Source organism: Phyllobates terribilis, unplaced genomic scaffold, assembly GCF_046119375.1.
Source record: "Phyllobates terribilis strain yellow unplaced genomic scaffold, ASM4611937v1 Scaffold_3329__1_contigs__length_82028, whole genome shotgun sequence".
Classification (NCBI taxonomy): Eukaryota; Metazoa; Chordata; class Amphibia; order Anura; family Dendrobatidae; genus Phyllobates; species Phyllobates terribilis.
The window spans coordinates 48,645-75,451 of record NW_027366082.1 but is presented as its reverse complement, the minus strand read 5'-3'; the positions used below and the strand labels follow the sequence as shown (position 1 = coordinate 75,451).

Genomic DNA, 26,807 nt, shown 5'->3' with positions numbered 1-26,807 from the left:
AGTACAGTGTGTATGAGGGGGATGGAGCAGCTTCATCTAGTGGTGTCAGTGCTGACCTGTGTACAGTACAGTGTGTATGAGGAGGATGGAGCAGCTTCATCTAGTGGTGTCAGTGCTGACCTGTGTACAGTACAGTGTGTATGAGGAGGATGGAGCAGCTCCATCTAGTGGTGTCAGTGCTGACCTGTGTACAGTACAGTGTGTATGAGGAGGATGGAGCAGCTCCATCTAGTGGTGTCAGTACTGACCTGTGTACAGTACAGTGTGTATGAGGAGGATGGAGCAGCTCCATCTAGTGGTGTCAGTGCTGACCTGTGTACAGTACAGTGTGTATGAGGAGGATGGAGCAGCTTCATCTAGTGGTGTCAGTGCTGACCTGTGTACAGTACAGTGTGTATGAGGGGGATAGCAGTAATGTAAGTTGTCACCCATCACTGAGCTTCAATGACCGCCCTGCTCTGGTCATGTGACCTGCTGGAAAAGGGGGCGTGTGGTCACATGATGACAGTGGGCGGAGCTGAGTGCTGGAAGTGGAGTGTGAACCTGTAACCAGCAGCAAGTGAGGAGCAAAATGTCATCCAGGAACCCGGGGAGTGAGATAGGTGAGAGGAGAGGACGGGGGGATAGAGGATGGGGGGGAGAGGGGAGGAGGGGACGGGGGGAGGGGAGTATGGGGGTCTCTCGTACGGCCCCTCGCTCTTCCTCTCTGGACTTTACTCAGTGTGAGCTCTGTGTGTACAGTGTCCGGTTTCTCCCATGGATTCGGGGGCCGGTAAGGGGGTGGGTTCATCATGAATCCCGTCTCTCTCTCATGGGCAGCGGGGGGATCCAGTTTCTTTCTCGGGCAGCGGCGGGTCCAGTTTCTCCCACCATGGCAGCGGGGGGGGGTCCGGTTTCTCCCTCCGTGGTACCGGGGGGCCGGTTTATCCCTCCGTTGCAGCGGGGGGGGCCGGTTTCTCCCTCCGTGGCAGCGGGGGGCGGTATCTCCCTCCGTGGAAGCGGGGGGGTGGGGGGTCTGGTTTCTCCCTCCGTGGAAGCGGTGGGGGTCTGGTTTCTCCCTCCGTGGCAGCGCGGGGGGCCGGTTTCTCCCTCCGTGGCAGCGGGGGGCCGGTTTCTCCTTCCGTGGCAGCGGGGGGCCGGTTTCTCCCTCCGTGGCAGCGGGGGGCCGGTTTTCCCTCCGTGGCAGCGCGAGGGGGGGGGCGGCGGTTTCTCCCTTCGTTGGAGCGGAGGGGCCGGTTTCTCCCTCCGTGGCAGCGGGGGGCCGGTTTGTTTCTTGGTGGCAGCTGGGGGGTGCCGGTTTCATTTTTGGGTGCAGCGAGGGGCCAGTTTCTCTCACGGTGGCAACTGGGGGAGTCCGGTTTATTTGATTTATTTCTTGTGGTCAGCGGGGGGCCGGTTTCTCTCTCACTGGCAGCGGGGGGCCGGTTTCTCTCTCACTGGCAGCGGGGGGTTGGTTTCTTTCTTGGTGGTGGTAACGGGGGTCTGGTTTCTTTCTCGGTGGCAGCGAGGGGGCCTATTTCTCTTTCGGGGGCTGCAGGGGTTCGGCTTCTTTCTTGGTTGCAGCGGGGGGTCCGGTTTCTTTCTCGGGAGCAGCGGGGGTCCGGTTTCTTTCTCGGGAGCAGCGGGGGTCCGGTTTCTTTCTCGATGGTGGCAGCGGGGGTCCGGTTTCTTTCTCGATGGTGGCAGCGGGGGACCGGTTTCTTTCTCTTGCGGTGGCAGCGGTGGGCCGGTTTCTTTCTCTTGCGGTGGTAGCGGGGGGCCGGTTTCTTTCTCGATGGTGGCAGCGGGGGGCCGGTTTCTTTCTCTTGCGGTGGCAGCGGGGGGTTGGTTTCTTTCTCGGGAGCAGCGGGGGACCGGTTTCTTTCTCTTGCGTTGGCAGCGGGGGGCCGGTTTCTTTCTCTTGCGGTGGCAGCGGGGGGCCGGTTTCTTTCTCTTGCGGTGGCAGCGGGGGGCCAGTTTCTTTCTCGGGAGCAGCGGGGGGCCAGTTTCTTTCTCTTGCGGTGGCAGCGGGGGGCCGGTTTCTTTCTCGGGAGCAGCGGGGGGCCGGTTTCTTTCTCGGGAGCAGCGGGGGGCCGGTTTCTTTCTCGGGAGCAGCGGGGGGCCGGTTTCTTTCTCGGGAGCAGCGGGGGGCCGGTTTCTTTCTCGGGAGCAGCGGGGGGCCGGTTTCTTCCTCGGCGGTGGCAGCGGGGGGTTGGTTTCTTTCTGGTGGAGCGGGGGTCCGGTTTCTTTCTCTCGGTGGCAGTAGAGGGGCCGGTTTCTTTCTCCATGGTGGCAGCGGGGGGCCGGTTTCTTTCTCTTGCGGTGGCAGCGGAGGTCCGGTTTCTTTCTCGATGGTGGCAGTGGGGGTCCGGTTTCTTTCTCAATGGTGGCAGCGGGGGGCCGGTTTCTTTCTCAATGGTGGCAGCGGGGGGCCGGTTTCTTTCTCAATGGTGGCAGCGGGGGGCCGGTTTCTTTCTCAATGGTGGCAGCGGGGGGCCGGTTTCTTACTCAATGGTGGCAGCGGGGGGCCGGTTTCTTTCTCTTGCGTTGGCAGCGGGGGGCCGGTTTCTTTCTCTTGCGTTGGCAGCGGGGGGCCGGTTTCTTTCTCTTGCGGTGGCAGCGGGGGGCCGGTTTCTTTCTCTTGCGGTGGCAGCGGGGGGCCGGTTTCTTTCTCGGGAGCAGCGGGGGGCCAGTTTCTTTCTCTTGCGGTGGCAGCGGGGGGCCGATTTCTTTCTCGGGAGCAGCGGGGGGCCGTTTTCTTTCTCGGGAGCAGCGGGGGGCCGGTTTCTTTCTCGGGAGCAGCGGGGGGCCGGTTTCTTCCTCGGCGGTGGCAGCGGGGGGTTGGTTTCTTTCTGGTGGAGCGGGGGTCCGGTTTCTTTCTCTCGGTGGCAGTAGAGGGGCCGGTTTCTTTCTCCATGGTGGCAGCGGGGGGCCGGTTTCTTTCTCTTGCGGTGGCAGCGGAGGTCCGGTTTCTTTCTCGATGGTGGCAGTGGGGGTCCGGTTTCTTTCTCGATGGTGGCAGCGGGGGGCCGGTTTCTTTCTCAATGGTGGCAGCGGGGGGCCGGTTTCTTTCTCAATGGTGGCAGCGGGGGGCCGGTTTCTTACTCAATGGTGGCAGCGGGGGGCCGGTTTCTTTCTCAATGGTGGCAGCGGGGGGCCGGTTTCTTTCTCGATGGTGGCAGCGGGAGACCGGTTTCTTTCTCGATGGTGGCAGCGGGAGACCGGTTTCTTTCTCTTGCAGTGGCAGCGGGGGGCCGGTTTCTTTCTCGGTGGCAGCGGGGGGCCGGTTTCTTTCTCTCGCGGAGGCAGCGGGGGACAGGTTTCTTTCTCGGTGGCAGCGGGGGGCCGTTTTTTTCTCTTGCGGTGGCAGCAGGGGGTTGGTTTCTTTCTGGTGGGGCGGGGGTCCGGTTTCTTTCTTGATGGTGGCAGCGGAGGGCCGATTTCTTTCTCGATGGTGGCAGCGGAGGGCCGATTTCTTTCTCTCGCGGTGGCAGCGGGGGTCCGGTTTCTTTCTTGATGGTGGCAGCGGGGGGCCGGTTTTTTCTCTTGCAGTGGCAGCGGGGGACCGGTTTCTTTCTCTTGCGGTGGCAGCGGGGGGCCGGTTTCTTTCTCGGTGGCAGCGGGGGACCGGTTTCTTTCTCTTGCAGTGGCAGCGGGGGGCCGGTTTCTTTCTCGGTGGCAGCGGGGGGCCGGTTTCTTTCTCTCGCGGAGGCAGCGGGGGACAGGTTTCTTTCTCGGTGGCAGCGGGGGGCCGTTTTTTTCTCTTGCGGTGGCAGCAGGGGGTTGGTTTCTTTCTGGTGGGGCGGGGGTCCGGTTTCTTTCTTGATGGTGGCAGCGGAGGGCCGGTTTCTTTCTCGATGGTGGCAGCGGAGGGCCGATTTCTTTCTCTCGCGGTGGCAGCGGGGGTCCGGTTTCTTTCTTGATGGTGGCAGCGGGGGGCCGGTTTTTTCTCTTGCAGTGGCAGCGGGGGACCGGTTTCTTTCTCTTGCGGTGGCAGCGGGGGTCCGGTTTCTTTCTCTTGTGGTGGCAGCGGGGGCCCGGTTTCTTTCTTTTTTGGTGGCAGCGGGGGACCGGTTTCTTTTTTGGTGGCAGTGGGGGGGCCGGTTTCTTTCTCTCGGTGGCAGTGGGGGGGCCGGTTTCTTCCTCGGCCGTGGCAGCGGGCGGTTGGTTTCTTTCTGGTACAGCGGGGGTCCGGTTTCTTTCTCTCGGTGGCAGTGGGGGGGCCGGTTTCTTTCTCGATGGTGGCAGCGGGGGGCTGGTTTCTTTCTCGCGGTGGCAGCAGGGGCCGGTTTCTTTCTCTTGCGGTGGCAGCGGGGGGCCGGTTTCTTTCTCGATGGTGGCAGCGGGGGGCCGGTTTCTTTCTCGATGGTGGCAGTGGGGGGGCCGGTTTCTTTCTCGCGGTGGCAGTGAGGGGCCGGTTTCTTTCTCTTGCGGTGGCAGTGAGGGGCCGGTTTCTTTCTCGATGGTGGCAGTGAGGGGACCGGTTTCTTTCTCTTGCGGTGGCAGCGGGGGGCCGGTTTCTTTCTCTCGCGGTGGCAGCAGGGGCCGGTTTCTTTCTCGATGGTGGCAGCGGGGGGCCGGTTTCTTTCTCGATGGTGGCAGCGGTGGGCCGGTTTCTTTCTCGATGGTGGCAGTGAGGGGCCGGTTTCTTTCTTTCTCGGTGGCAGCGGGGGCCGGTTTCTTTCTCGATGGTGGCAGCGGGGGACCGGTTTCTTTCTCGATGGTGGCAGCGGGGGGCCGGTTTCTTTCTCGATGGTGGCAGCGGGGGGCCGGTTTCTTTCTCGATGGTGGCAGCGGGGGGCCGGTTTCTTTCTCGATGGTGGCAGCGGGGGGCCGGTTTCTTTCTCGATGGTGGCAGTGAGGGGCCGGTTTCTTTCTTTCTCGGTGGCAGCGGGGACCGGTTTTTTTCTCGATGGTGGCAGTGAGGGGCCGGTTTCTTTCTCGATGGTGGCAGCGGGGGACCGGTTTCTTTCTCTTGCGGGGGTCCGGTTTCTTTCTCGGGAGCAGCGGGGGTCCGGTTTCTTTCTCGGTAGCAGCGGGGGCCGGTTTCTTTCTCGATGGTGGCAGTGAGGGGCCGGTTTCTTTCTCGATGGTGGCAGTGAGGGGCCGGTTTCTTTCTCGATGGTGGCAGTGAGGGGCCGGTTTCTTTCTCGATGGTGGCAGTGAGGGGCCGGTTTCTTTCTCGATGGTGGCAGTGAGGGGCCGGTTTCTTTCTCGATGGTGGCAGTGAGGGGCCGGTTTCTTTCTCGATGGTGGCAGTGAGGGGCCGGTTTCTTTCTCGATGGTGGCAGTGAGGGGCCGGTTTCTTTCTCGATGGTGGCAGTGAGGGGCCGGTTTCTTTCTCGATGGTGGCAGTGAGGGGCCGGTTTCTTTCTCGATGGTGGCAGCGGGGGGCCGGTTTCTTTCTCGGGAGCAGCGGGGGTCCGGTTTCTTTCTCGATGGTGGCAGCGGGGGGCCGGTTTCTTTCTCGATGGTGGCAGCAGGGGCCGGTTTCTTTCTCGATGGTGGCAGCAGGGGCCGGTTTCTTTCTCGATGGTGGCAGCGGGGGGCCGGTTTCTTTCTCGATGGTGGCAGCGGGGGGCCGGTTTCTTTCTCGATGGTGGCAGAGGGGGGCCGGTTTCTTTCTCGATGGTGGCAGAGGGGGGCCGGTTTCTTTCTCGATGGTGGCAGCGGGGGGCCGGTTTCTTTCTCGATGGTGGCAGCGGGGGGCCGGTTTCTTTCTCGATGGTGGCAGCGGGGGGCCGGTTTCTTTCTCGATGGTGGCAGCGGGGGCCGGTTTCTTTCTCGATGGTGGCAGTGAGGGGCCGGTTTCTTCCTCGGTGGTGGCAGCGGGGGGTTGGTTTCTTTTTGGTGCAGCGGGGATCTGGTTTCTTCCTCGGCGGTGGCAGTGGGGGGGCAGGTTTCTTTCTCGATGGTGGCAGTGGGTGGTCGGTTTCTTTCTCTTGCGGTGGCAGCGGGGGGGCTGGTTTCTTTCTCGGGAGCAGCGGGGGACCGGTTTCTTCCTCGGCGGTGGCAGCAGGGGCCGGTTTCTTTCTCGATGGTGGCAGCGGGGGGCCGGTTTCTTTCTCGGGAGCAGCGGGGGACCGGTTTCTTCCTCGGCGGTGGCAGCAGGGGCCGGTTTCTTTCTCGATGGTGGCAGCGGGGGACCGGTTTCTTCCTCGGCGGTGGCAGCAGGGGGGTTTGGCTTCTTCCTCTATCATGTCTGACTTCCCCTCATTTCCAGATCTCGGGTGGGTTTCCCGTGTCGTGGTCAATCAGCCGGCGGTCCTGAGACGAGCGGAGCAGATTCAGAGCCGTAGGACGGTGAAGAAGGACTGGCAGGTGAGGAGGGGTCTCGCCTGGATTAGGAGGGGAGGTGACACTTATTAACCCATGGCTTTCTGTCCTGTGCAGGCGGCCTGGCTGCTGAGAGCCGTCACCTGCATGGACCTGACCACGCTCTCCGGAGACGACACCCCGGCCAATGTCCACCGCCTCTGCTTCAAGGCCAAGCACCCGATCAGAGACGACCTTCTGCGCAGCATCAAGATGGACGACTCAGGTACAGGCACCACAACCCCCAGCGTCCTTTGTGCCTTGGCAGTGGGGATTCTGGTTAGATTCACTGCAGGACGCATCCCTCTGCAGTGGAGCTGTGTACTCAGAACCAGGACTGTGGAGTCCGAGCCCATTTTGGAGAAGTCGGAGTCGGTATAAAATGGAGCGACTCCGACAATCTATAATACATCGGGTGCAGTCGTTCAATGCAGTTTGTGGGGAATATTTTTTCATAAGATTTGGGGAAAGTTCTGAAATCTCCTATAAATGTCCGTCCTATTCCTGATCTCAGGGTCTGGACTTTACTGAGATGAATCTGTGCACATGAGTCGTGGATGAGGGGGTCGGGGCCGTGGATGAGGGGGTCGGGGCCGTGGATGAGGTGGTCGGGGCCGTGGATGAGGGGGTCGGAGTCGTGTATGAGGGGGTCGGGTATGAGGGGGTCGGGGCCGTGTATGAGGGGGTCGGAGTCGTGTATGAGGGGGTCGGGGCCGTGTATGAGGGGGTCGGGGCCGTGTATGAGGGGGTCGGGGCCGTGTATGAGGGGGTCGGGGCCGTGGATGAGGGGGTCGGGGCCGTGGATGAGGGGGTCGGGGCCGTGGATGAGGGGGTCGGGGCCGTGGATGAGGGGGTCGGGTATGAGGGGGTCGGGGCCGTGTATGAGGGGGTCGGGGCCGTGTATGAGGGGGTCGGGGCCGTGTATGAGGGGGTCGGGGCCGTGTATGAGGGGGTCGGGGCCGTGGATGAGGGAGTCGGAGCCGTGGATGAGGGGGTCGGGGCCGTGGATGAAGGGGTCGGGGCCGTGGATGGGGGGTCGGGGCCGTGGATGGGGGGTCGGGGCCGTGGATGAGGGGGTCGGGGCCGTGGATGAGGGGGTCGGGGCCGTGGATGAGGGGGTCGGGGCCGTGTATGAGGGGGTCGGAGTCGTGTATGAGGGGGTCGGGGTCGTGTATGAGGGGGTCGGGGTCGTGGATGAGGGGGTCGGGGTCGTGGATGAGGGGGTCGGGGTCGTGGATGAGGGGGTCGGGGCCGTGGATGAGGGGGTCGGGGCCGTGGATGAGGGGGTCGGAGTCGTGTATGAGGGGGTCGGGGTCGTGTATGAGGGGGTCGGAGTCGTGGATGAGGGGGTCGGGGCCGTGGATGAGGGGGTCGGGGCCGTGGATGTGGGGGTCGGGGCCGTGGATGTGGGGGTCGGGGCCGTGGATGTGGGGGTCGGGGCCGTGGATGTGGGGGTCGGGGCCGTGGATGTGGGGGTCGGGGCCGTGGATGTGGGGGTCGGGGCCGTGGATGTGGGGGTCGGGGCCGTGGATGTGGGGGTCGGGGCCGTGGATGAGGGGGTCGGGGCCGTGGAGTCGGAGTCATGGATTCACAGTCGGAGGTTTGGCTCACCGACTCCACAGCCCTGCCCAGAACGGGGGGAGATTTATAATCCACATTATAGGTCTCCTCACACTCAATGCAATAATAGAAATACACCGGAGGAGAGGCAGGGTCACTGCTAGGAATCACTGCCCCGGGGTCCGCCATGTCCTCTCCGGAGATTGGTCTTCCTCTCTGGGGATAGGCCCCCGGCCTCGGGCTTCCTCTCTGGGGATAGGCCCCCGGCCTCGGGCTTCCTCTCTGGGGATAGGCCCCCGGCCTCGGGCTTCCTCTCTGGGGATAGGCCCCCGGCCTCGGGCTTCCTCTCTGGGGATAGGCCCCCGGCCTCGGGCTTCCTCTCTGGGGATAGGCCCCCGGCCTCGGGCTTCCTCTCTGGGGATAGGCCCCCGGCCTCGGGCTTCCTCTCTGGGGATAGGCCCCCGGCCTCGGGCTTCCTCTCTGGGGATAGGCCCCCGGCCTCGGGCTTCCTCTCTGGGGATAGGCCCCCGGCCTCGGGCTTCCTCTCTGGGGATAGGCCCCCGGCCTCGGGCTTCCTCTCTGGGGTCTGACCTGTCTCTTTTGCAGATATTGTGACTGGGGCGGTCTGTGTCTATCCTGCGAGGGTTATGGACTCTGTGAAAGCTTTGAAGGACGCTGATTGTCACATAGCGGTGGCGTCAGGTAAGGGGCCCCGAGAAGAGAAGAGCTGCTGCCGGGTGCGCTTGCGTTCCTGCTTCTGGCAGTGATTGTGTTGCTGCCAGTGGTGCTTGCGGCATGTTGCTGCTTGCGGCATGTTGTTGCTGCCGGCGCTGCTTGCGACGTGCTGTTGTTGCTGCTGCGGTAGTCGCTGCATGTTATTGCTGCTTGAGGTGTGTTGTTGCTACCGGCGGTGCTTGCGGCGTGCTGTTGTTGCTGCTGCGGTAGTCGCGGCATGTTATTGCTGCTTGCAGTGTGTTGTTGCTACTTGCGGCGTGTTGCTGCCGGCGGTGCTTGCGGCACCTTGTTGCTACGGCAGTTGCAGCGTGTTGTTGCTGCTTGCGGTATGTTGCTGCTTGCGCCGTTTTGTTGCTGCCAGTGTGGTGTTGCTGCCAGCGGTGCTTGCGGCGTGTTGCTGTCGGCCTGGTTGTTTTTTGCGGCGTGATGCTGCCGGTTTGCTGCTTATAGCGTGTTGTTGCTGCCAGCGATGTTTGCGGCGTGTTGCTGTCGGCAGCGGTGCTTGCTGCGCCTCGTTGCTGCTTGTTGCATGTTGCTGCTTGTTGCATGTTGCTGCTTGCGGCGTGCTGTTGTCGGCATGTTGCTGCTTGCGGCGTATTGTTGCTGCCGGCGGCGCTTATGGCATGTTGCTGCCGGTGTATTGCTGCTGCCGGCGTGTTGCTGCCGGCGGTGTATTGTTGCTGCCAGTTGTGCTAGCGGCATGTTGCTGCCAGTGTGTTGTTGCTTGCGGTGTGTTGCTGCCAGTTTGCTGATGCTTGTGGCGTGTTGTTGCTGCTGGCGGTGCTTGCAGCATATTGCTGTCGGCGGCAGTGCTTGCTGCGCCTTGTTGGTGCTTCTGGCGTGTTGCTGCTTGCGGCGTGTTGTTGCTGCCGGCGGTGCTTGCAGCATGTTGCTGTCGGCGGCAGTGCTTGCTGTGCCTTGTTGGTGCTTCCGGCGTGTTGCTGCTTGCGGCGTGTTGTTGCTGCCGGCTAGTTGCTGCTTGCGGAGTGTTGTTGCTGCCGGCGGTGCTTACTGCACCTTGTTGCCTCCGCCGGTTAAACCCCCCCTGAAGACGCGGCTGCCAGAGGTCAGGGTGGGGTCTGCTTGCTTCGTGTTGCAGCTTGCGGCGTGTTGCTGCCGGCAGTTCTTGCGGCGTGTTGATGCGGCAGTTCTTGCGGCATGGTTTTGCTGCTTGCGGCATGTTGTTGCTGCCAGCGGTGGTTGCGGCGGTGGTTGTGTTGCTTCCGGCTGTGCTTGCGGCGTGTTGTTGCTGCTGTCGCGGCATGTTTTTGCTGCTTGCGGCGTGTTGTTGTCGGCGTGTTGCTGCTTGCGGCGTGCTGTTGCTGCCAGCGCTGCTTGCGGTGGTGGTTGTATTGCTGCTTGCTGTGTTGCTGCCAGCAGTGCTTCCGGCTTGTTTCTGCTTGTGGCATGTTGTTGGTGCCGGCACTGCTTGCTGCGTGTTGTTGCTGCCGGTGCTGCTTGCGGCGGTGGTTGTGTTGCTGCTGGCGGTGCTTGCGGCGCCTTGTTGCTGCTGCGGCGGTCGCGGCATGTTATTGCTATTTGAGGTATGTTGCTGCTTGCGGCGCCTTGTCGCTGCAGCAGCGGCGGTCGCGACTGGTTATTGCTGCTTGCAGTATGTTGTTGCTACTTGCTGCGTGTTGTTTCTGCCAGCGGTGCTTGCGGCACCTTGTTGCTGTGACGGTTGTGGCATGTTGCTGCTTGCGGCATGTTACTGCCAGTGTGTTGCTGCTTGTGGTGTGTTGTTACTGCCAGTGTGGTGTTGCTGCTGGCGGTGCTTGCGGCGTGTTGCTGTCAGCAGCAGTGCTTGCTGCACCTAGTTGTTGCTTGCGGCGTGATGCTACCGGTTTGCTGCTTGTGGCATGTTGCTGCTGTGTGTTGCTATTGTCGGCGGCTTGCTGTTTTCGGTGTGTTTATGCTTCTGGCTGTACTTCCGGCGTGTTGCTGCCAGTGTGTTGTTGCTGCCAGTTGTGCTAGCGGCATGTTGCTGCCAGTGTGTTGTTGCTTGCGGTGTGTTGCTGCCGGTTTGCTGATGCTTGTGACGTGTTGTTGCTGCCGGCGGTGCTTGCAGCATGTTGCTGTCGGCGGCAGTGCTTGCGGCTTGTTGGTGCTTGCGGCGTGTTGTTACTTCCGGCGGTGTTTCCAGCGTGTTGCTGCTTGCGGTGTGTTGTTACTTCCGGCGGTGCTTCTGGCGTGTTGCTGCTTGCGGTGTGTTGTTACTTCGGCGGTGCTTCTGGCGTGTTGTTGCTTGCGGTGTGTTGCTGCCGGTTTGCTGATGCTTGTGACGTGTTGTTGCTGCCGGCGGTGCTTGCAGCATGTTGCTATCGGCGGCAGTGCTTGCGGCTTGTTGGTGCTTGCGGCGTGTTGTTACTTCCGGCGGTGTTTCCAGCGTGTTGCTGCTTGCGGTGTGTTGTTACTTCCGGCGGTGCTTCTGGCGTGTTGCTGCTTGCGATGTGTTGTTGTCGGAGTGTTGCTGCTTCCAGCGGTGCTTGCGGCGCGTTGCTGCTTGCGGTGTGTTGTTGTCGGAGTGTTGCTGCTTCCAGCGGTGCTTGCGGCGTGTTTCTGCTTGTAATGTGTTGTTGTCGGAGTGTTGCTGCTTCCAGCGGTGCTTGCGGCGTGTTGCTGCTTGCAATGTGTTGTTGTCGGCGTGTTGCTGCTTCCAGCCGTGCTTGCGGCGTGTTGCTGCTTGCGATGTGTTGTTGTCGGAGTGTTGCTGCTTGCGATGTGTTGTTGTCGGAGTGTTGCTGCTTCCAGCGGTGCTTGCGGCGTGTTGCTGCTTGCAATGTGTTGTTGTCGGAGTGTTGCTGCTTCCAGCGCTGCTTGCGGCGTGTTGCTGCTTGCGGTGTGTTGTTGGCGTGTTGCTGCTTCCAGCGGTGCTTGCGGCGTGTTGCTGCTTGCAATGTGTTGTTGTCGGAGTGTTGCTGCTTCCAGCGGTGCTTGCGGCGTGATGCTGCTTGCGGTGTGTTGTTGTCGGCGTGTTGCTGCTTCCAGCGGTGCTTGCGGCGTGTTGCTGCTTGCGATGTGTTGTTGTCGGAGTGTTGCTGCTTGCGATGTGTTGTTGTCGGAGTGTTGCTGCTTCCAGCGGTGCTTGCGGCGTGTTGCTGCTTGCAATGTGTTGTTGTCGGAGTGTTGCTGCTTCCAGCGGTGCTTGCGGCGTGTTGCTGCTTGCGGTGTGTTGTTGTCGGCGTGTTGCTGCTTGCGGTATGTTGTTACTTCCTGTGTGTTGCTGCTTGCCATGTGTTGTTGCTTCCAGCGGTGCTTGCAGCGTGTTGTTGTCGACGTGTTGCTGCTTGCGGTATGTTGTTACTTCTGGCGTGTTGCTGCCTGCGATGTGTTGTTGTCGGAGTGTTGCTGCTTCCAGCGGTACTTGCGGCGTGTTGCTGCTTTCAGTGTTGTTGTCGGCGTGTTGCTGCTTGCGGTATGTTGTTTCTTCCGGCGTGTTGCTGCTTGCGGTATGTTGTTACTTACGGCGTGTTGCTGCTTGCGGTATGTTGTTACTTCCGGCGTGTTGCTGCTTGTGGTATGGTGTTGCTGCCTGCGATGTGTTGTTGTCGGAGTGTTGTTGCTTGCGGTTTGTTGTTACTTCCGGTGTGTTGCTGCTTGCGGTATGTTGTTAATTCCGGCGTGTTGCTGCTTGCGATGTGTTGTTGTCGGAGTGTTGTTGCTTCTAGCGGTGCTTGCGGCGTGTTGCTGCTTGCGGTATGTTGTTACTTCCGGCGTGTTGCTGCTTGCGGTATGTTGTTACTTCCGGCGTGTTGCTGCTTGCGGTATGTTGTTACTTCCGGCGTGTTGCTGCTTGCGGTATGTTGTTACTTCCGGCGTGTTGCTGCCTGCGATGTGTTGTTGTCGGAGTGTTGTTGCTTCTAGCGGTGCTTGCGGCGTGTTGCTGCTTGCAGCGTGTTGTTGTCGGCGTGTTGCTGCTTGCAGTATGTTGTTACTTCTGGCGTGTTGCTGCCTGCGATGTGTTGTTGTCGGAGTGTTGCTGCTTTCAGCGGTGCTTGCGGCGTGTTGCTGCTTGCGGCGTGTTGTTGTCGGCGTGTTGCTGCTTGCAGCGTGTTGTTGTCGGCGTGTTGCTGCTTGCGGTATGTTGTTACTTCTGGCGTGTTGCTGCCTGCGATGTGTTGTTGTCGGCGTGTTGCTGCTTGCAGCGTGTTGTTGTCGGCGTGTTGCTGCTTGCAGTATGTTGTTACTTCTGGCGTGTTGCTGCCTGCGATGTGTTGTTGTCGGAGTGTTGCTGCTTTCAGCGGTGCTTGCGGCGTGTTGCTGCTTTCAGCGTGTTGTTGTCGGCGTGATGCTGCTTGCGGTATGTTGTTACTTCCGGCGTGTTGCTGCTTGCGGTATGTTGTTACTTCCGGCGTGTTGCTGCTTGCGGTATGTTGTTACTTCCGGCGTGTTGCTGCTTGCGGTATGTTGTTACTTCCGGCGTGTTGCTGCTTGCGGTATGTTGTTACTTCCGGCGTGTTGCTGCTTGCGGTATGTTGTTACTTCCGGCGTGTTGCTGCTTGCGGTATGTTGTTTCTTCCGGCGTGTTGCTGCTTGCGGTATGTTGTTCCTTCTGGCGTGTTGCTGCTTGCGGTATGTTGTTAATTCCAGCGTGTTGCTGCTTGCTGCGTGTTGTTGTCGGCGTGTTGCTGCTTGCAGTATGTTGTTATTTCCGGCGTGTTGCTGCTTGTGGTTTGTTGTTACTTCCAGCGTGTTGCTGCCTGCGATGTGTTGCTGCTTGCGGTGTGTTGTTACTTCCAGCGTGTTGCTGCTTGCTGCGTGTTGTTGTCGGCGTGTTGCTGCTTGCGGTATGTTGTTACTTCCGGCGTGTTGCTGCTTGTGGTTTGTTGTTACTTCCGGCGTGTTGCTGCTTGCGGTATGTTGTTACTTCCGGCGTGTTGCTGCTTGTGGTTTGTTGTTACTTCCGGCGTGTTGCTGCCTGCGATGTGTTGTTGTCGGTGTGTTGCTGCTTGCGGTGTGTTGTTACTTCCAGCGTGTTGCTGCTTGCTGCGTGTTGTTGTCGGCGTGTTGCTGCTTGCGGTATGTTGTTACTTCCGGCGTGTTGCTGCTTGTGGTTTGTTGTTACTTCCGGCGTGTTGCTGCCTGCGATGTGTTGTTGTCGGTGTGTTGCTGCTTGCGGTGTGTTGTTACTTCCAGCGTGTTGCTGCTTGCTGCGTGTTGTTGTCGGCGTGTTGCTGCTTGTGGTTTGTTGTTACTTCCGGCGTGTTGCTGCTTGCGGTATGTTGTTACTTCCGGCGTGTTGCTGCTTGCGGTATGTTGTTTCTTCCGGCGTGTTGCTGCTTGCGGTATGTTGTTCCTTCTGGCGTGTTGCTGCTTGCGGTATGTTGTTAATTCCAGCGTGTTGCTGCTTGCTGCGTGTTGTTGTCGGCGTGTTGCTGCTTGCAGTATGTTGTTATTTCCGGCGTGTTGCTGCTTGTGGTTTGTTGTTACTTCCAGCGTGTTGCTGCCTGCGATGTGTTGCTGCTTGCGGTGTGTTGTTACTTCCAGCGTGTTGCTGCTTGCTGCGTGTTGTTGTCGGCGTGTTGCTGCTTGCGGTATGTTGTTACTTCCGGCGTGTTGCTGCTTGTGGTTTGTTGTTACTTCCGGCGTGTTGCTGCTTGCGGTATGTTGTTACTTCCGGCGTGTTGCTGCTTGTGGTTTGTTGTTACTTCCGGCGTGTTGCTGCCTGCGATGTGTTGTTGTCGGTGTGTTGCTGCTTGCGGTGTGTTGTTACTTCCAGCGTGTTGCTGCTTGCTGCGTGTTGTTGTCGGCTTGTTGCTGCTTGCGGTATGTTGTTACTTCCGGCGTGTTGCTGCTTGTGGTTTGTTGTTACTTCCGGCGTGTTGCTGCCTGCGATGTGTTGTTGTCGGTGTGTTGCTGCTTGCGGTGTGTTGTTACTTCCAGCGTGTTGCTGCTTGCTGCGTGTTGTTGTCGGCGTGTTGCTGCTTGTGGTTTGTTGTTACTTCCGGCGTGTTGCTGCTTGCGGTATGTTGTTACTTCCGGCGTGTTGCTGCTTGCGGTATGTTGTTAATTACGGCGTGTTGCTGCTTGCGGTATGTTGTTACTTCCGGCGTGTTGCTGCTTGCGGTATGTTGTTACTTCCGGCGTGTTGCTGCTTGTGGTTTGTTGTTACTTCCGGCGTGTTGCTGCTTGCGGTATGTTGTTACTTCCGGCGTGTTGCTGCTTGTGGTTTGTTGTTACTTCCGGCGTGTTGCTGCCTGCGATGTGTTGTTGTCGGAGTGTTGCTGCTTTCAGCGGTACTTGCGGCGTGTTGCTGCTTGCGGTATGTTGTTACTTCCGGCGTGTTGCTGCTTGCGGTATGTTGTTACTTCCGGCGTGTTGCTGCTTGTGGTTTGTTGTTACTTCCGGCGTGTTGCTGCTTGCGGTATGTTGTTACTTCCGGCGTGTTGCTGCTTGTGGTTTGTTGTTACTTCCGGCGTGTTGCTGCCTGCGATGTGTTGTTGTCGGAGTGTTGCTGCTTTCAGCGCTGCTTGCAGCGTGTTGTTGTCTGCGGTATTTTGTTACTTCCGGCATGTTGTTACTTCCGGCATGTTGTTGCTTCCGGCGTGTTGCTGCTTGCGGTATGTTGTTACTTCCGGCGTGTTGCTGCCTGCGATGTGTTGTTGTTGGAGTGTTGCTGCTTTCAGCGGTGCTTGCGGTGTGTTGTTGATGCTTGCGGCTTGTTGTTATTGCCGGCGGTGCTTGCGGCGCCTTGCTGCCTCCGTCGGTGACTTGTCGGGTGCTTGTGTCTCCGCAGTGGCCACCGGCTTTCCCGCCGGGCAGACCCCCCTGAAGACGCGGCTGGCGGAGGTCAGGGCGGCGGTGGACGCCGGAGCCTCAGAGATCGACATCGTGATAAACCGGACACTGGCGCTGGGTGGCCGCTGGGAAGGTAATGGTCCCATCAGTTCTTCACTGCGGATGTGTCTGGGGGTCTCTTGGCACTTCAGCTGCTGCCTTGTCCCCATGATAACACTTCCTGCCTCTCAGTAAACTTATGAGTAGTGATAACGCCATTGGATGTGCAGTGACAGGAAGTGTTGTCAGAGTGACCTGAGCAGTAACATGTGGCCCCTGTACAGGCTGCAGCTCTTCTCCCCAGACTCTTCCCATTACTCCTCTGATATCGGAGGATGGCGCCCCCTGCTGTCTCATTAACCCACAGCTATAGGCTGTGAGGAGTGGTGAACCAAGGGACCTGGTGACCCTGTGACCTGTGAGGGGCACAGCAGCGTCCTCCGCCGGCGCCGTCACCTGCAGATCAGATAAGGAAGGCGAGAGGCAACCGCGTCCCCTTAGTGTCGCTGTGGGTCCCTTATATCATCCTTCTGGCACAGCGGGGACTCGTCCTGTGGTCCTGGTGGCGCAGCGGGGACTCGTCCTGTGGTCCTGGTGGCGCAGCGGGGACTCGTCCTGTGGTCCTGGTGGCGCAGCGGGGACTCGTCCTGTGGTCCTGGTGGCACAGCGGGGACTCGTCCTGTGGTCCTGGTGGCACAGCGGGGACTCGTCCTTTGGTTCTGGTGGCACAGCGGGGACTCGTCCTGTGGTCCTGGTGGCACAGCGGGGACTCGTCCTGTGGTTCTGGTGGCACAGCGGGGACTCGTCCTGTGGTTCTGGTGGCACAGCGGGGACTCGTCCTGTGGTTCTGGTGGCACAGCGGGGACTCGTCCTGTGGTCCTGGTGGCACAGCGGGGACTCGTCCTGTGGTCCTGGTGGCACAGCGGGGACTCGTCCTGTGGTCCTGGTGGCACAGCGCGGACTCGTCCTGTGGTCCTTCTGGTGCAGCGGGGACTCGTCCTGTGGTCCTGGTGGCACAGCGGGGACTCGTCCTGTGGTCCTTCTGGTGCAGCGGGGACTCATCCTGTGGTCCTGGTGGCACAGCGGGGACTCGTCCTGTGGTCCTGGTGGCGCAGCGGGGACTCGTCCTGTGGTCCTGGTGGCACAGCGGGGACTCGTCCTGTGGTTCTTCTGGCACAGCGGGGACTCGTCCTGTGGTCCTGGTGGCACAGCGGGGACTCGTCCTTTGGTCCTGGTGGCACAGCGGGGACTCGTCCTGTGGTCCTGGTGGCACAGTGGGGACTCGTCCTGTGGTTCTGGTGGTGCAGCGGGGACTCGTCCTGTGGTCCTTCTGGTGCAGCGGGGACTCGTCCTGTGGTCCTGGTGGCACAGCGGGGACTCGTCCTGTGGTCCTGGTGGCGCAGCGGGGACTCGTCCTGTGGTCCTGGTGGCGCAGCGGGGACTCGTCCTGTGGTCCTGGTGGCACAGCGGGGACTCGTCCTGTGGTCCTGGTGACACAGCGGGGACTCGTCCTGTGGTCCTGGTGGCGCAGCGGGGACTCGTCCTGTGGTCCTGGTGGCGCAGCGGGGACTCGTCCTGTGGTCCTGGTGGCGCAGCGGGGACTCGTCCTGTGGTCCTGGTGGCGCAGCGGGGACTCGTCCTGTGGTCCTGGTGGCACAGCGGGGACTCGTCCTGTGGTCCTGGTGGCGCAGCGGAGACTCGTCCTGTGGTTCTGGTGGTGCAGTGGGGACTCGTCCTGTGGTCCTGGTGGCGCAGCGGGGACTCGTCCTGTGGTCCTGGTGGCGCAGTGGGGACTCGTCCTGTGGTCCTGGTGGCACAGCGGGGACTCGTCCTGTGGTCCTGGTGGCAGAGTGGGGACTCGTCCTGGTGGCAGAGTGGGGACTCGTCCTGGTGGCAGAGTGGGGACTCGTCCTGGTGGCAGAGTGGGGACTCGTCCTGGTGGCAGAGTGGGGACTCGTCCTGGTGGCAGAGTGGGGACTCGTCCTGGTGGCAGAGTGGGGACTCGTCCTGGTGGCAGAGTGGGGACTCGTCCTGGTGGCAGAGTGGGGACTCGTCCTGGTGGCAGAGTGGGGACTCGTCCTGGTGGCAGAGTGGGGACTCGTCCTGGTGGCAGAGTGGGGACTCGTCCTGGTGGCAGAGTGGGGACTCGTCCTGGTGGCAGAGTGGGGACTCGTCCTGGTGGCAGAGTGGGGACTCGTCCTGGTGGCAGAGTGGGGACTCGTCCTGGTGGCAGAGTGGGGACTCGTCCTGGTGGCAGAGTGGGGACTCGTCCTGGTGGCAGAGTGGGGACTCGTCCTGGTGGCAGAGTGGGGACTCGTCCTGGTGGCAGAGTGGGGACTCGTCCTGGTGGCAGAGTGGGGACTCGTCCTGGTGGCAGAGTGGGGACTCGTCCTGGTGGCAGAGTGGGGACTCGTCCTGGTGGCAGAGTGGGGACTCGTCCTGGTGGCAGAGTGGGGACTCGTCCTGGTGGCAGAGTGGGGACTCGTCCTGGTGGCAGAGTGGGGACTCGTCCTGGTGGCAGAGTGGGGACTCGTCCTGGTGGCAGAGTGGGGACTCGTCCTGGTGGCAGAGTGGGGACTCGTCCTGGTGGCAGAGTGGGGACTCGTCCTGGTGGCAGAGTGGGGACTCGTCCTGGTGGCAGAGTGGGGACTCGTCCTGGTGGCAGAGTGGGGACTCGTCCTGGTGGCAGAGTGGGGACTCGTCCTGGTGGCAGAGTGGGGACTCGTCCTGGTGGCAGAGTGGGGACTCGTCCTGGTGGCAGAGTGGGGACTCGTCCTGGTGGCAGAGTGGGGACTCGTCCTGGTGGCAGAGTGGGGACTCGTCCTGGTGGCAGAGTGGGGACTCGTCCTGGTGGCAGAGTGGGGACTCGTCCTGGTGGCAGAGTGGGGACTCGTCCTGGTGGCAGAGTGGGGACTCGTCCTGGTGGCAGAGTGGGGACTCGTCCTGGTGGCAGAGTGGGGACTCGTCCTGGTGGCAGAGTGGGGACTCGTCCTGGTGGCAGAGTGGGGACTCGTCCTGGTGGCAGAGTGGGGACTCGTCCTGGTGGCAGAGTGGGGACTCGTCCTGGTGGCAGAGTGGGGACTCGTCCTGGTGGCAGAGTGGGGACTCGTCCTGGTGGCAGAGTGGGGACTCGTCCTGGTGGCAGAGTGGGGACTCGTCCTGGTGGCAGAGTGGGGACTCGTCCTGGTGGCAGAGTGGGGACTCGTCCTGGTGGCAGAGTGGGGACTCGTCCTGGTGGCAGAGTGGGGACTCGTCCTGGTGGCAGAGTGGGGACTCGTCCTGGTGGCAGAGTGGGGACTCGTCCTGGTGGCAGAGTGGGGACTCGTCCTGGTGGCAGAGTGGGGACTCGTCCTGGTGGCAGAGTGGGGACTCGTCCTGGTGGCAGAGTGGGGACTCGTCCTGGTGGCAGAGTGGGGACTCGTCCTGGTGGCAGAGTGGGGACTCGTCCTGGTGGCAGAGTGGGGACTCGTCCTGGTGGCAGAGTGGGGACTCGTCCTGGTGGCAGAGTGGGGACTCGTCCTGGTGACAGAGTGGGGACTCGTCCTGGTGGCAGAGTGGGGACTCGTCCTGGTGGCAGAGTGGGGACTCGTCCTGGTGGCAGAGTGGGGACTCGTCCTGGTGGCAGAGTGGGGACTCGTCCTGGTGGCGCAGCGGGGACTCGTCCTGTGGTCCTGGTGGCACAGCGGGGACTCGTCCTGTCTGTGGTCCTGGTGGCGCAGCGGGGACTCGTCCTGTCTGTGGTCCTGGTGGCGCAGCGGGGACTCGTCCTGTAGTCCTGTTGGCGCAGCGGGGACTCGTCCTGTGGTCCTGGTGGCACAGCGGGGACTCGTCCTGTGGTTCTGGTGGCACAGCGGGGACTCGTCCTGTGGTTCTGGTGGCACAGCGGGGACTTGTCCTGTCTGTGGTCCTGGTGGCACAGCGGGGACTCGTCCTGTGGTCCTGGTGGCGCAGCGGGGACTCGTCCTGTGGTCCTGGTGGCGCAGCGGGGACTCGTCCTGGTGGCAGAGTGGGGACTCGTCCTGGTGGCAGAGTGGGGACTCGTCCTGGTGGCAGAGTGGGGACTCGTCCTGGTGGCAGAGTGGGGACTCGTCCTGGTGGCAGAGTGGGGACTCGTCCTGGTGGCAGAGTGGGGACTCGTCCTGGTGGCAGAGTGGGGACTCGTCCTGGTGGCAGAGTGGGGATTCGTCCTGTGGTCCTGGTGGCGCAGTGGGGACCCATCCTGTCTGTGGTCCTGGTGGCACAGCGGGGACTCGTCCTGTGGTCCTGGTGGCGCAGCGGGGACTCCTCCTGGTGGCACAGTGGGGACTCGTCCTGGTGGCACAGTGGGGACTCGTCCTGGTGGCACAGTGGGGATTCGTCCTGTGGTCCTGGTGGCGCAGTGGGGACTCGTCCTGTGGTTCTGGTGGTGCAGTGGGGACTCGTCCTGGTGGCACAGTGGGGACTCGTCCTGTGGTCCTGGTGGCACAGCGGGGACTCGTCCTGTCTGTGGTCCTGGTGGCACAGCGGGGACTCGTCCTGTGGTCCTGGTGGCACAGCGGGGACTCGTCCTGTGGTCCTGGTGGCACAGTGGGGACCCATCCTGTCTGTGGTCCTGGTGGCACAGCGGGGACTCGTCCTGTGGTCCTGGTGGCACAGCGGGGACTCGTCCTGTGGTTCTGCTGGCACAGCGGGGACTCGTCCTGTGGTTCTGCTGGCACAGCGGGGACTCGTCCTGTGGTTCTGGTGGCACAGCGGGGACTCGTCCTGTGGTTCTGGTGGCACAGCGGGGACTCGTCCTGTGGTTCTGGTGGCACAGCGGGGACTTGTCCTGTCTGTGGTCCTGGTGGCACAGCGGGGACTCGTCCTGTGGTCCTGGTGGCGCAGCGGGGACTCGTCCTGTGGTCCTGGTGGCGCAGCGGGGACTCGTCCTGTGGTCCTGGTGGCACAGCGGGGACTTGTCCTGTCTGTGGTCCTGGTGGCACAGCGGGGACTCGTCCTGTGGTCCTGTTGGCGCAGCAGGGACTCGTCCTGTGGTCCTGGTGGCGCAGCGGGGACTCGTCCTGTGGTCCTGGTGGCACAGCGGGGACTCGTCCTGTGGTCCTGGTGGCACAGTGGGGACCCATCCTGTCTGTGGTCCTGGTGGCACAGCGGGGACTCGTCCTGTGGTCCTGGTGGCACAGCGGGGACTCGTCCTGTGGTTCTGGTGGCACAGCGGGGACTCGTCCTGTGGTTCTGGTGGCACAGCGGGGACTTGTCCTGTCTGTGGTCCTGGTGGCACAGCGGGGACTCGTCCTGTGGTCCTGGTGGCGCAGCGGGGACTCGTCCTGTGTTCCTGGTGGCGCAGCGGGGACTCGTCCTGTGGTCCTGGTGGCACAGCGGGGACTTGTCCTGTCTGTGGTCCTGGTGGCACAGCGGGGACTCGTCCTGTGGTCCTGTTGGCGCAGCGGGGACTCGTCCTGTGGTCCTGGTGGCGCAGCGGGGACTCGTCCTGTGGTCCTGGTGGCACAGCGGGGACTCGTCCTGTGGTCCTGGTGGCACAGTGGGGACCCATCCTGTCTGTGGTCCTGGTGGCACAGCGGGGACTCGTCCTGTGGTCCTGGTGGCGCAGTGGGGACTCCTCCTGGTGGCACAGTGGGGACTCGTCCTGGTGGCACAGTGGGGACTCGTCCTGGTGGCACAGTGGGGACTCGTCCTGGTGGCACAGTGGGGATTCGTCCTGTGGTCCTGGTGGCGCAGTGGGGACTCGTCCTGTGGTTCTGGTGGTGCAGTGGGGACTCGTCCTGGTGGCACAGTGGGGACTCGTCCTGTGGTCCTGGTGGCACAGCGGGGACTCGTCCTGTCTGTGGTCCTGGTGGCACAGCGGGGACTCGTCCTGTGGTCCTGGTGGCACAGCGGGGACTCGTCCTGTGGTCCTGGTGGCACAGTGGGGACCCATCCTGTCTGTGGTCCTGGTGGCACAGCGGGGACTCGTCCTGTGGTCCTGGTGGCGCAGTGGGGACTCCTCCTGGTGGCACAGTGGGGACTCGTCCTGGTGGCACAGTGGGGACTCGTCCTGGTGGCACAGTGGGGACTCGTCCTGGTGGCACAGTGGGGATTCGTCCTGTGGTCCTAGTGGCGCAGTGGGGACTCGTCCTGTGGTTCTGGTGGTGCAGTGGGGACTCGTCCTGGTGGCACAGTGGGGACTCGTCCTGTGGTCCTGGTGGCACAGCGGGGACTCGTCCTGTCTGTGGTCCTGGTGGCACAGCGGGGACTCGTCCTGTGGTCCTGGTGGCACAGCGGGGACTCGTCCTGTGGTCCTGGTGGCACAGCGGGGACTCGTCCTGTGGTCCTGGTGGCACAGTGGGGACTCGTCCTGGTGGCACAGTGGGGACTCGTCCTGGTGGCACAGTGGGGATTCGTCCTGTGGTTCTGTTGGCACAGTGGGGACTTGTCCTGTGGTTCTGTTGGCACAGTGGGGACTCGTCCTGTGGTCCTGGTGGCGCAGCGGGGACTCGTCCTGTGGTCCTGGTGGCGCAGCGGGGACTCGTCCTGTGGTCCTGGTGGCACAGCGGGGACTCGTCCTGTGGTTCTGGTGGCACAGTGGGGACTCGTCCTGTCTGTGGTACTGCTGGCACAGCGGGGACTTGTCCTGTCTGTGGTCCTGGTGGCACAGTGTGGACTCGTCCTGTGGTCCTGGTGGCGCAGCGGGGACTCGTCCTGTGGTCCTGGTGGCACAGTGGGGTCTCGTCCTGTCTGTGGTCCTGGTGGCACAGCGGGGACTCGTCCTGTGGTCCTGGTGGCACAGCGGGGACTCGTCCTGTGGTCCTGGTGGCACAGCGGGGACTCGTCCTGTGGTCCTGGTGGCACAGCGGGGACTCGTCCTGTGGTCCTGGTGGCACAGCGGGGACTCGTCCTGTGGTCCTGGTGGCACAGCGGGGACTCGTCCTGTGGTCCTGGTGGCACAGCGGGGACTCGTCCTGTGGTCCTGGTGGCACAGCGGGGACTCGTCCTGTGGTCCTGGTGGCACAGCGGTGACTCGTCCTGTGGTCCTGGTGGCACAGCGCGGACTCGTCCTGTGGTTCTGGTGGCACAGCGGGGTCTTGTCCTGTCTGTGGTCCTGGTGGCGCAGCGGGGACTCGTCCTGTGGTCCTGGTGGCGCAGCGGGGACTCGTCCTGTGGTCCTGGTGGCGCACCGGGGACTCGTCCTGTGGTCCTGGTGGCACAGCGGGGACTCGTCCTGTGGTCCTGGTGGCACAGCGGGGACTCGTCCTGTGGTCCTGGTGGCACAGCGGGGACTCGTCCTGTGGTCCTGGTGGCACAGCGGGGACTCGTCCTGTGGTCCTGGTGGCACAGCGGGGACTCGTCCTGTGGTCCTGGTGGCACAGCTGGGACTCGTCCTGTGGTCCTGGTGGCACAGCGGGGACTCGTCCTGTGGTCCTGGTGGCACAGCGGGGACTCGTCCTGTGGTCCTGGTGGCACAGTGGAGACTCGTCCTGGTGGCACAGTGGGGACTCGTCCTGGTGGCACAGTGGGGACTCGTCCTGGTGGCACAGTGGGGACTCGTCCTGGTGGCACAGTGGGGACTCGTCCTGTGGTTCTGGTGTCACAGTGGGGACTTGTCCTGTGGTTCTGGTGGCACAGTGGGGACTCGTCCTGTGGTCCTGGTGGCACAGTGGGGACTCGTCCTGTGGTCCTGGTGGCACAGTGGGGACTCGTCCTGGTGGCACAGTGGGGACTCGTCCTGGTGGCACAGTGGGGACTCGTCCTGGTGGCACAGTGGGGACTCGTCCTGGTGGCACAGTGGGGACTCGTCCTGTGGTTCTGGTGTCACAGTGGGGACTTGTCCTGTGGTTCTGGTGGCACAGTGGGGACTCGTCCTGGTGGCACAGTGGGGACTCGTCCTGGTGGCACAGTGGGGACTCGTCCTGGTGGCACAGTGGGGACTCGTCCTGGTGGCACAGTGGGGACTCGTCCTGGTGGCACAGTGGGGACTCGTCCTGGTGGCACAGTGGGGACTCGTCCTGGTGGCACAGTGGGGACTCGTCCTGGTGGCACAGTGGGGACTCGTCCTGTGGTCCTGGTGGCACAGTGGGGACTTGTCCTGTCTGTGGTCCTGGTGGCACAGCGGGGACTCGTCCTGTGGTCCTGGTGGCACAGTGGGGACTCGTCCTGTGGTCCTGGTGGCACAGTGGGGACTCGTCCTGTGGTCCTGGTGGCACAGCGGGGACTCGTCCTGTGGTCCTGGTGGCACAGCGGGGACTCGTCCTGTGGTCCTGGTGGCACAGTGGGGACTCGTCCTGTGGTCCTGGTGGCACAGTGGGGACTTGTCCTGTCTGTGGTCCTGGTGGCACAGCGGGGACTCGTCCTGTGGTCCTGGTGGCACAGTGGGGACTCGTCCTGTGGTCCTGGTGGCACAGTGGGGACTCGTCCTGTGGTCCTGGTGGCACAGTGGGGACTCGTCCTGTGGTCCTGGTGGCACAGTGGGGACTCGTCCTGTGGTCCTGGTGGCACAGTGGGGACTCGTCCTGTGGTCCTGGTGGCACAGTGGGGACTCGTCCTGTGGTCCTGGTGGCACAGTGGGGACTTGTCCTGTGGTCCTGGTGGCACAGTGGGGACTCGTCCTAGTGGCACAGTGGGGACTCGTCCTGGTGGCACAGTGGGGACTCGTCCTGGTGGCACAGTGGGGACTCGTCCTGTGGTCCTGGTGGCACAGCGGGGACTCGTCCTGTGGTCCTGGTGGCACAGCGGGGACTCGTCCTGTGGTCCTGGTGGCACAGTGGGGACTCGTCCTGTGGTCCTGGTGGCACAGTGGGGACTCGTCCTGTGGTCCTGGTGGCACAGTGGGGACTCGTCCTGGTGGCACAGTGGGGACTCGTCCTGGTGGCACAGTGGGGACTCGTCCTGGTGGCACAGTGGGGACTCGTCCTGGTGGCACAGTGGGGACTCGTCCTGGTGGCACAGTGGGGACTCGTCCTGTGGTTCTGGTGTCACAGTGGGGACTTGTCCTGTGGTTCTGGTGGCACAGTGGGGACTCGTCCTGTGGTCCTGGTGGCACAGTGGGGACTCGTCCTGTGGTCCTGGTGGCGCAGCGGGGACTCGTCCTGTGGTCCTGGTGGCACAGCGGGGACTCGTCCTGTGGTTCTGGTGGCACAGTGGGGACTCGTCCTGTCTGTGGTTCTGGTGGCACAGTGGGGACTCGTCCTGTCGACCTGGTGGCACAGCGGGGACTCGTCCTGTCTGTGGTCCTGGTTGCACAGTGGGGACTCGTGCTGTGGTCCTGGTGGCACAGTGGGGACTCGTCCTGTGGTCCTGGTGGCACAGTGGGGACTCGTCCTGTGGTCCTGGTGGCACAGTGGGGACTCGTCCTGTCTGTGGTCCTGGTGGCACAGCGGGGACTCGTCCTGTGGTACTGGTGGCACAGCGGGGACTCGTCCTGTGGTACTGGTGGCACAGTGGGGACTCGTCCTGTCTGTGGTCCTGGTGGCACAGTGGGGACTCGTCCTGTGGTCCTGGTGGCACAGTGGGGACTCGTCCTGGTGGCACAGTGGGGACTCGTCCTGGTGGCACAGTGGGGACTCGTCCTGTGGTCCTGGTGGCACAGTGGGGACTCGTCCTGGTGGCACAGTGGGGACTCGTCCTGGTGGCACAGTGGGGACTCGTCCTGGTGGCACAGTGGGGACTCGTCCTGGTGGCACAGTGGGGACTCGTCCTGGTGGCACAGTGGGGACTTGTCCTGTCTGTGGTCCTGGTGGCACAGTGGGGACTCGTCCTGTGGTCCTGGTGGCACAGTGGGGACTCGTCCTGTGGTCCTGGTGGCACAGTGGGGACTCCTCCTGTGGTCCTGGTGGCACAGTGGGGACTCGTCCTGGTGGCACAGTGGGGACTCGTCCTGGTGGCACAGTGGGGACTTGTCCTGTCTGTGGTCCTGGTGGCACAGCGGGGACTCGTCCTGTCGTCCTGGTGGCACAGTGGGGATTCGTCCTGTGGTCCTGGTGGCACAGTGGGGACTCGTCCTGGTGGCACAGTGGGGACTCGTCCTGTGGTCCTGGTGGCACAGTGGGGACTCGTCCTGGTGGCACAGTGGGGACTCGTCCTGGTGGCACAGTGGGGACTCGTCCTGGTGGCACAGTGGGGACTCGTCCTGGTGGCACAGTGGGGACTCGTCCTGGTGGCACAGTGGGGACTCGTCCTGGTGGCACAGTGGGGACTCGTCCTGGTGGCACAGTGGGGATTCGTCCTGGTGGCACAGTGGGGATTCGTCCTGGTGGCACAGTGGGGACTCGTCCTGGTGGCACAGTGGGGACTCGTCCTGGTGGCACAGTGGGGACTCGTCCTGGTGGCACAGTGGGGACTCGTCCTGGTGGCACAGTGGGGACTCGTCCTGGTGGCACAGTGGGGACTCGTCCTGGTGGCACAGTGGGGACTCGTCCTGTGGTTCTGGTGTCACAGTGGGGACTCGTCCTGTGGTTCTGGTGGCACAGTGGGGACTTGTCCTGTGGTTCTGGTGGCACAGTGGGGACTCGTCCTGTGGTCCTGGTGGCGCAGCGGGGACTCGTCCTGTGGTCCTGGTGGCACAGCGGGGACTCGTCCTGTGGTTCTGGTGGCACAGTGGGGACTCGTCCTGTGGTCCTGGTGGCACAGTGGGGACTCGTCCTGTGGTCCTGGTGGCGCAGCGGGGACTCGTCCTGTGGTCCTGGTGGCACAGTGGGGACTCGTCCTGTGGTTCTGGTGGCACAGTGGGGACTCGTCCTGTGGTTCTGGTGGCACAGTGGGGACTCGTCCTGTGGTCCTGGTGGCACAGTGGGGACTCGTCCTGTGGTCCTGGTGGCGCAGCGGGGACTCGTCCTGGTGGCACAGCGGGGACTCGTCCTGGTGGCACAGCGGGGACTCGTCCTGGTGGCACAGTGGGGACTCGTCCTGTGGTCCTGGTGGCACAGTGGGGACTCGTCCTGTGGTCCTGGTGGCACAGCGGGGACTCGTCCTGGTGGCACAGCGGGGACTCGTCCTGGTGGCACAGCGGGGACTCGTCCTGGTGGCACAGCGGGGACTCGTCCTGGTGGCACAGTGGGGACTCGTCCTGGTGGCACAGTGGGGACTCGTCCTGGTGGCACAGTGGGGACTCGTCCTGTGGTCCTGGTGGCACAGTGGGGACTTGTCCTGTCTGTGGTCCTGGTGGCACAGCGGGGACTCGTCCTGTGGTCCTGGTGGCACAGTGGGGACTCGTCCTGTGGTCCTGGTGGCACAGTGGGGACTCGTCCTGTGGTCCTGGTGGCACAGTGGGGACTCGTCCTGTGGTCCTGGTGGCACAGTGGGGACTCGTCCTGGTGGCACAGTGGGGACTCGTCCTGGTGGCACAGTGGGGACTCGTCCTGGTGGCACAGTGGGGACTCGTCCTGGTGGCACAGTGGGGACTCGTCCTGGTGGCACAGTGGGGACTCGTCCTGGTGGCACAGTGGGGACTCGTCCTGTGGTTCTGGTGTCAC

The 26,807-nt window shown here is 62.7% G+C and overlaps 1 protein-coding gene across 1 annotated transcript in view; it reads left to right on the top strand.

Moving 5' to 3' along the window:
- The first annotated feature begins 468 nt into the window (after positions 1-468).
- DERA (deoxyribose-phosphate aldolase) overlaps positions 469-26,807 on the top strand; it is a 51,415-nt gene continuing 25,076 nt past the window's right edge. The window contains exons 1-5 of the mRNA XM_073669274.1: positions 469-602; positions 6,203-6,300; positions 6,373-6,520; positions 8,461-8,556; positions 15,326-15,460. Of these exons, the coding sequence (XP_073525375.1) occupies positions 572-602; positions 6,203-6,300; positions 6,373-6,520; positions 8,461-8,556; positions 15,326-15,460 (508 nt within the window). The 5' untranslated portion in view covers positions 469-571. The remainder of the gene's footprint in view (positions 603-6,202; positions 6,301-6,372; positions 6,521-8,460; positions 8,557-15,325; positions 15,461-26,807) is intronic.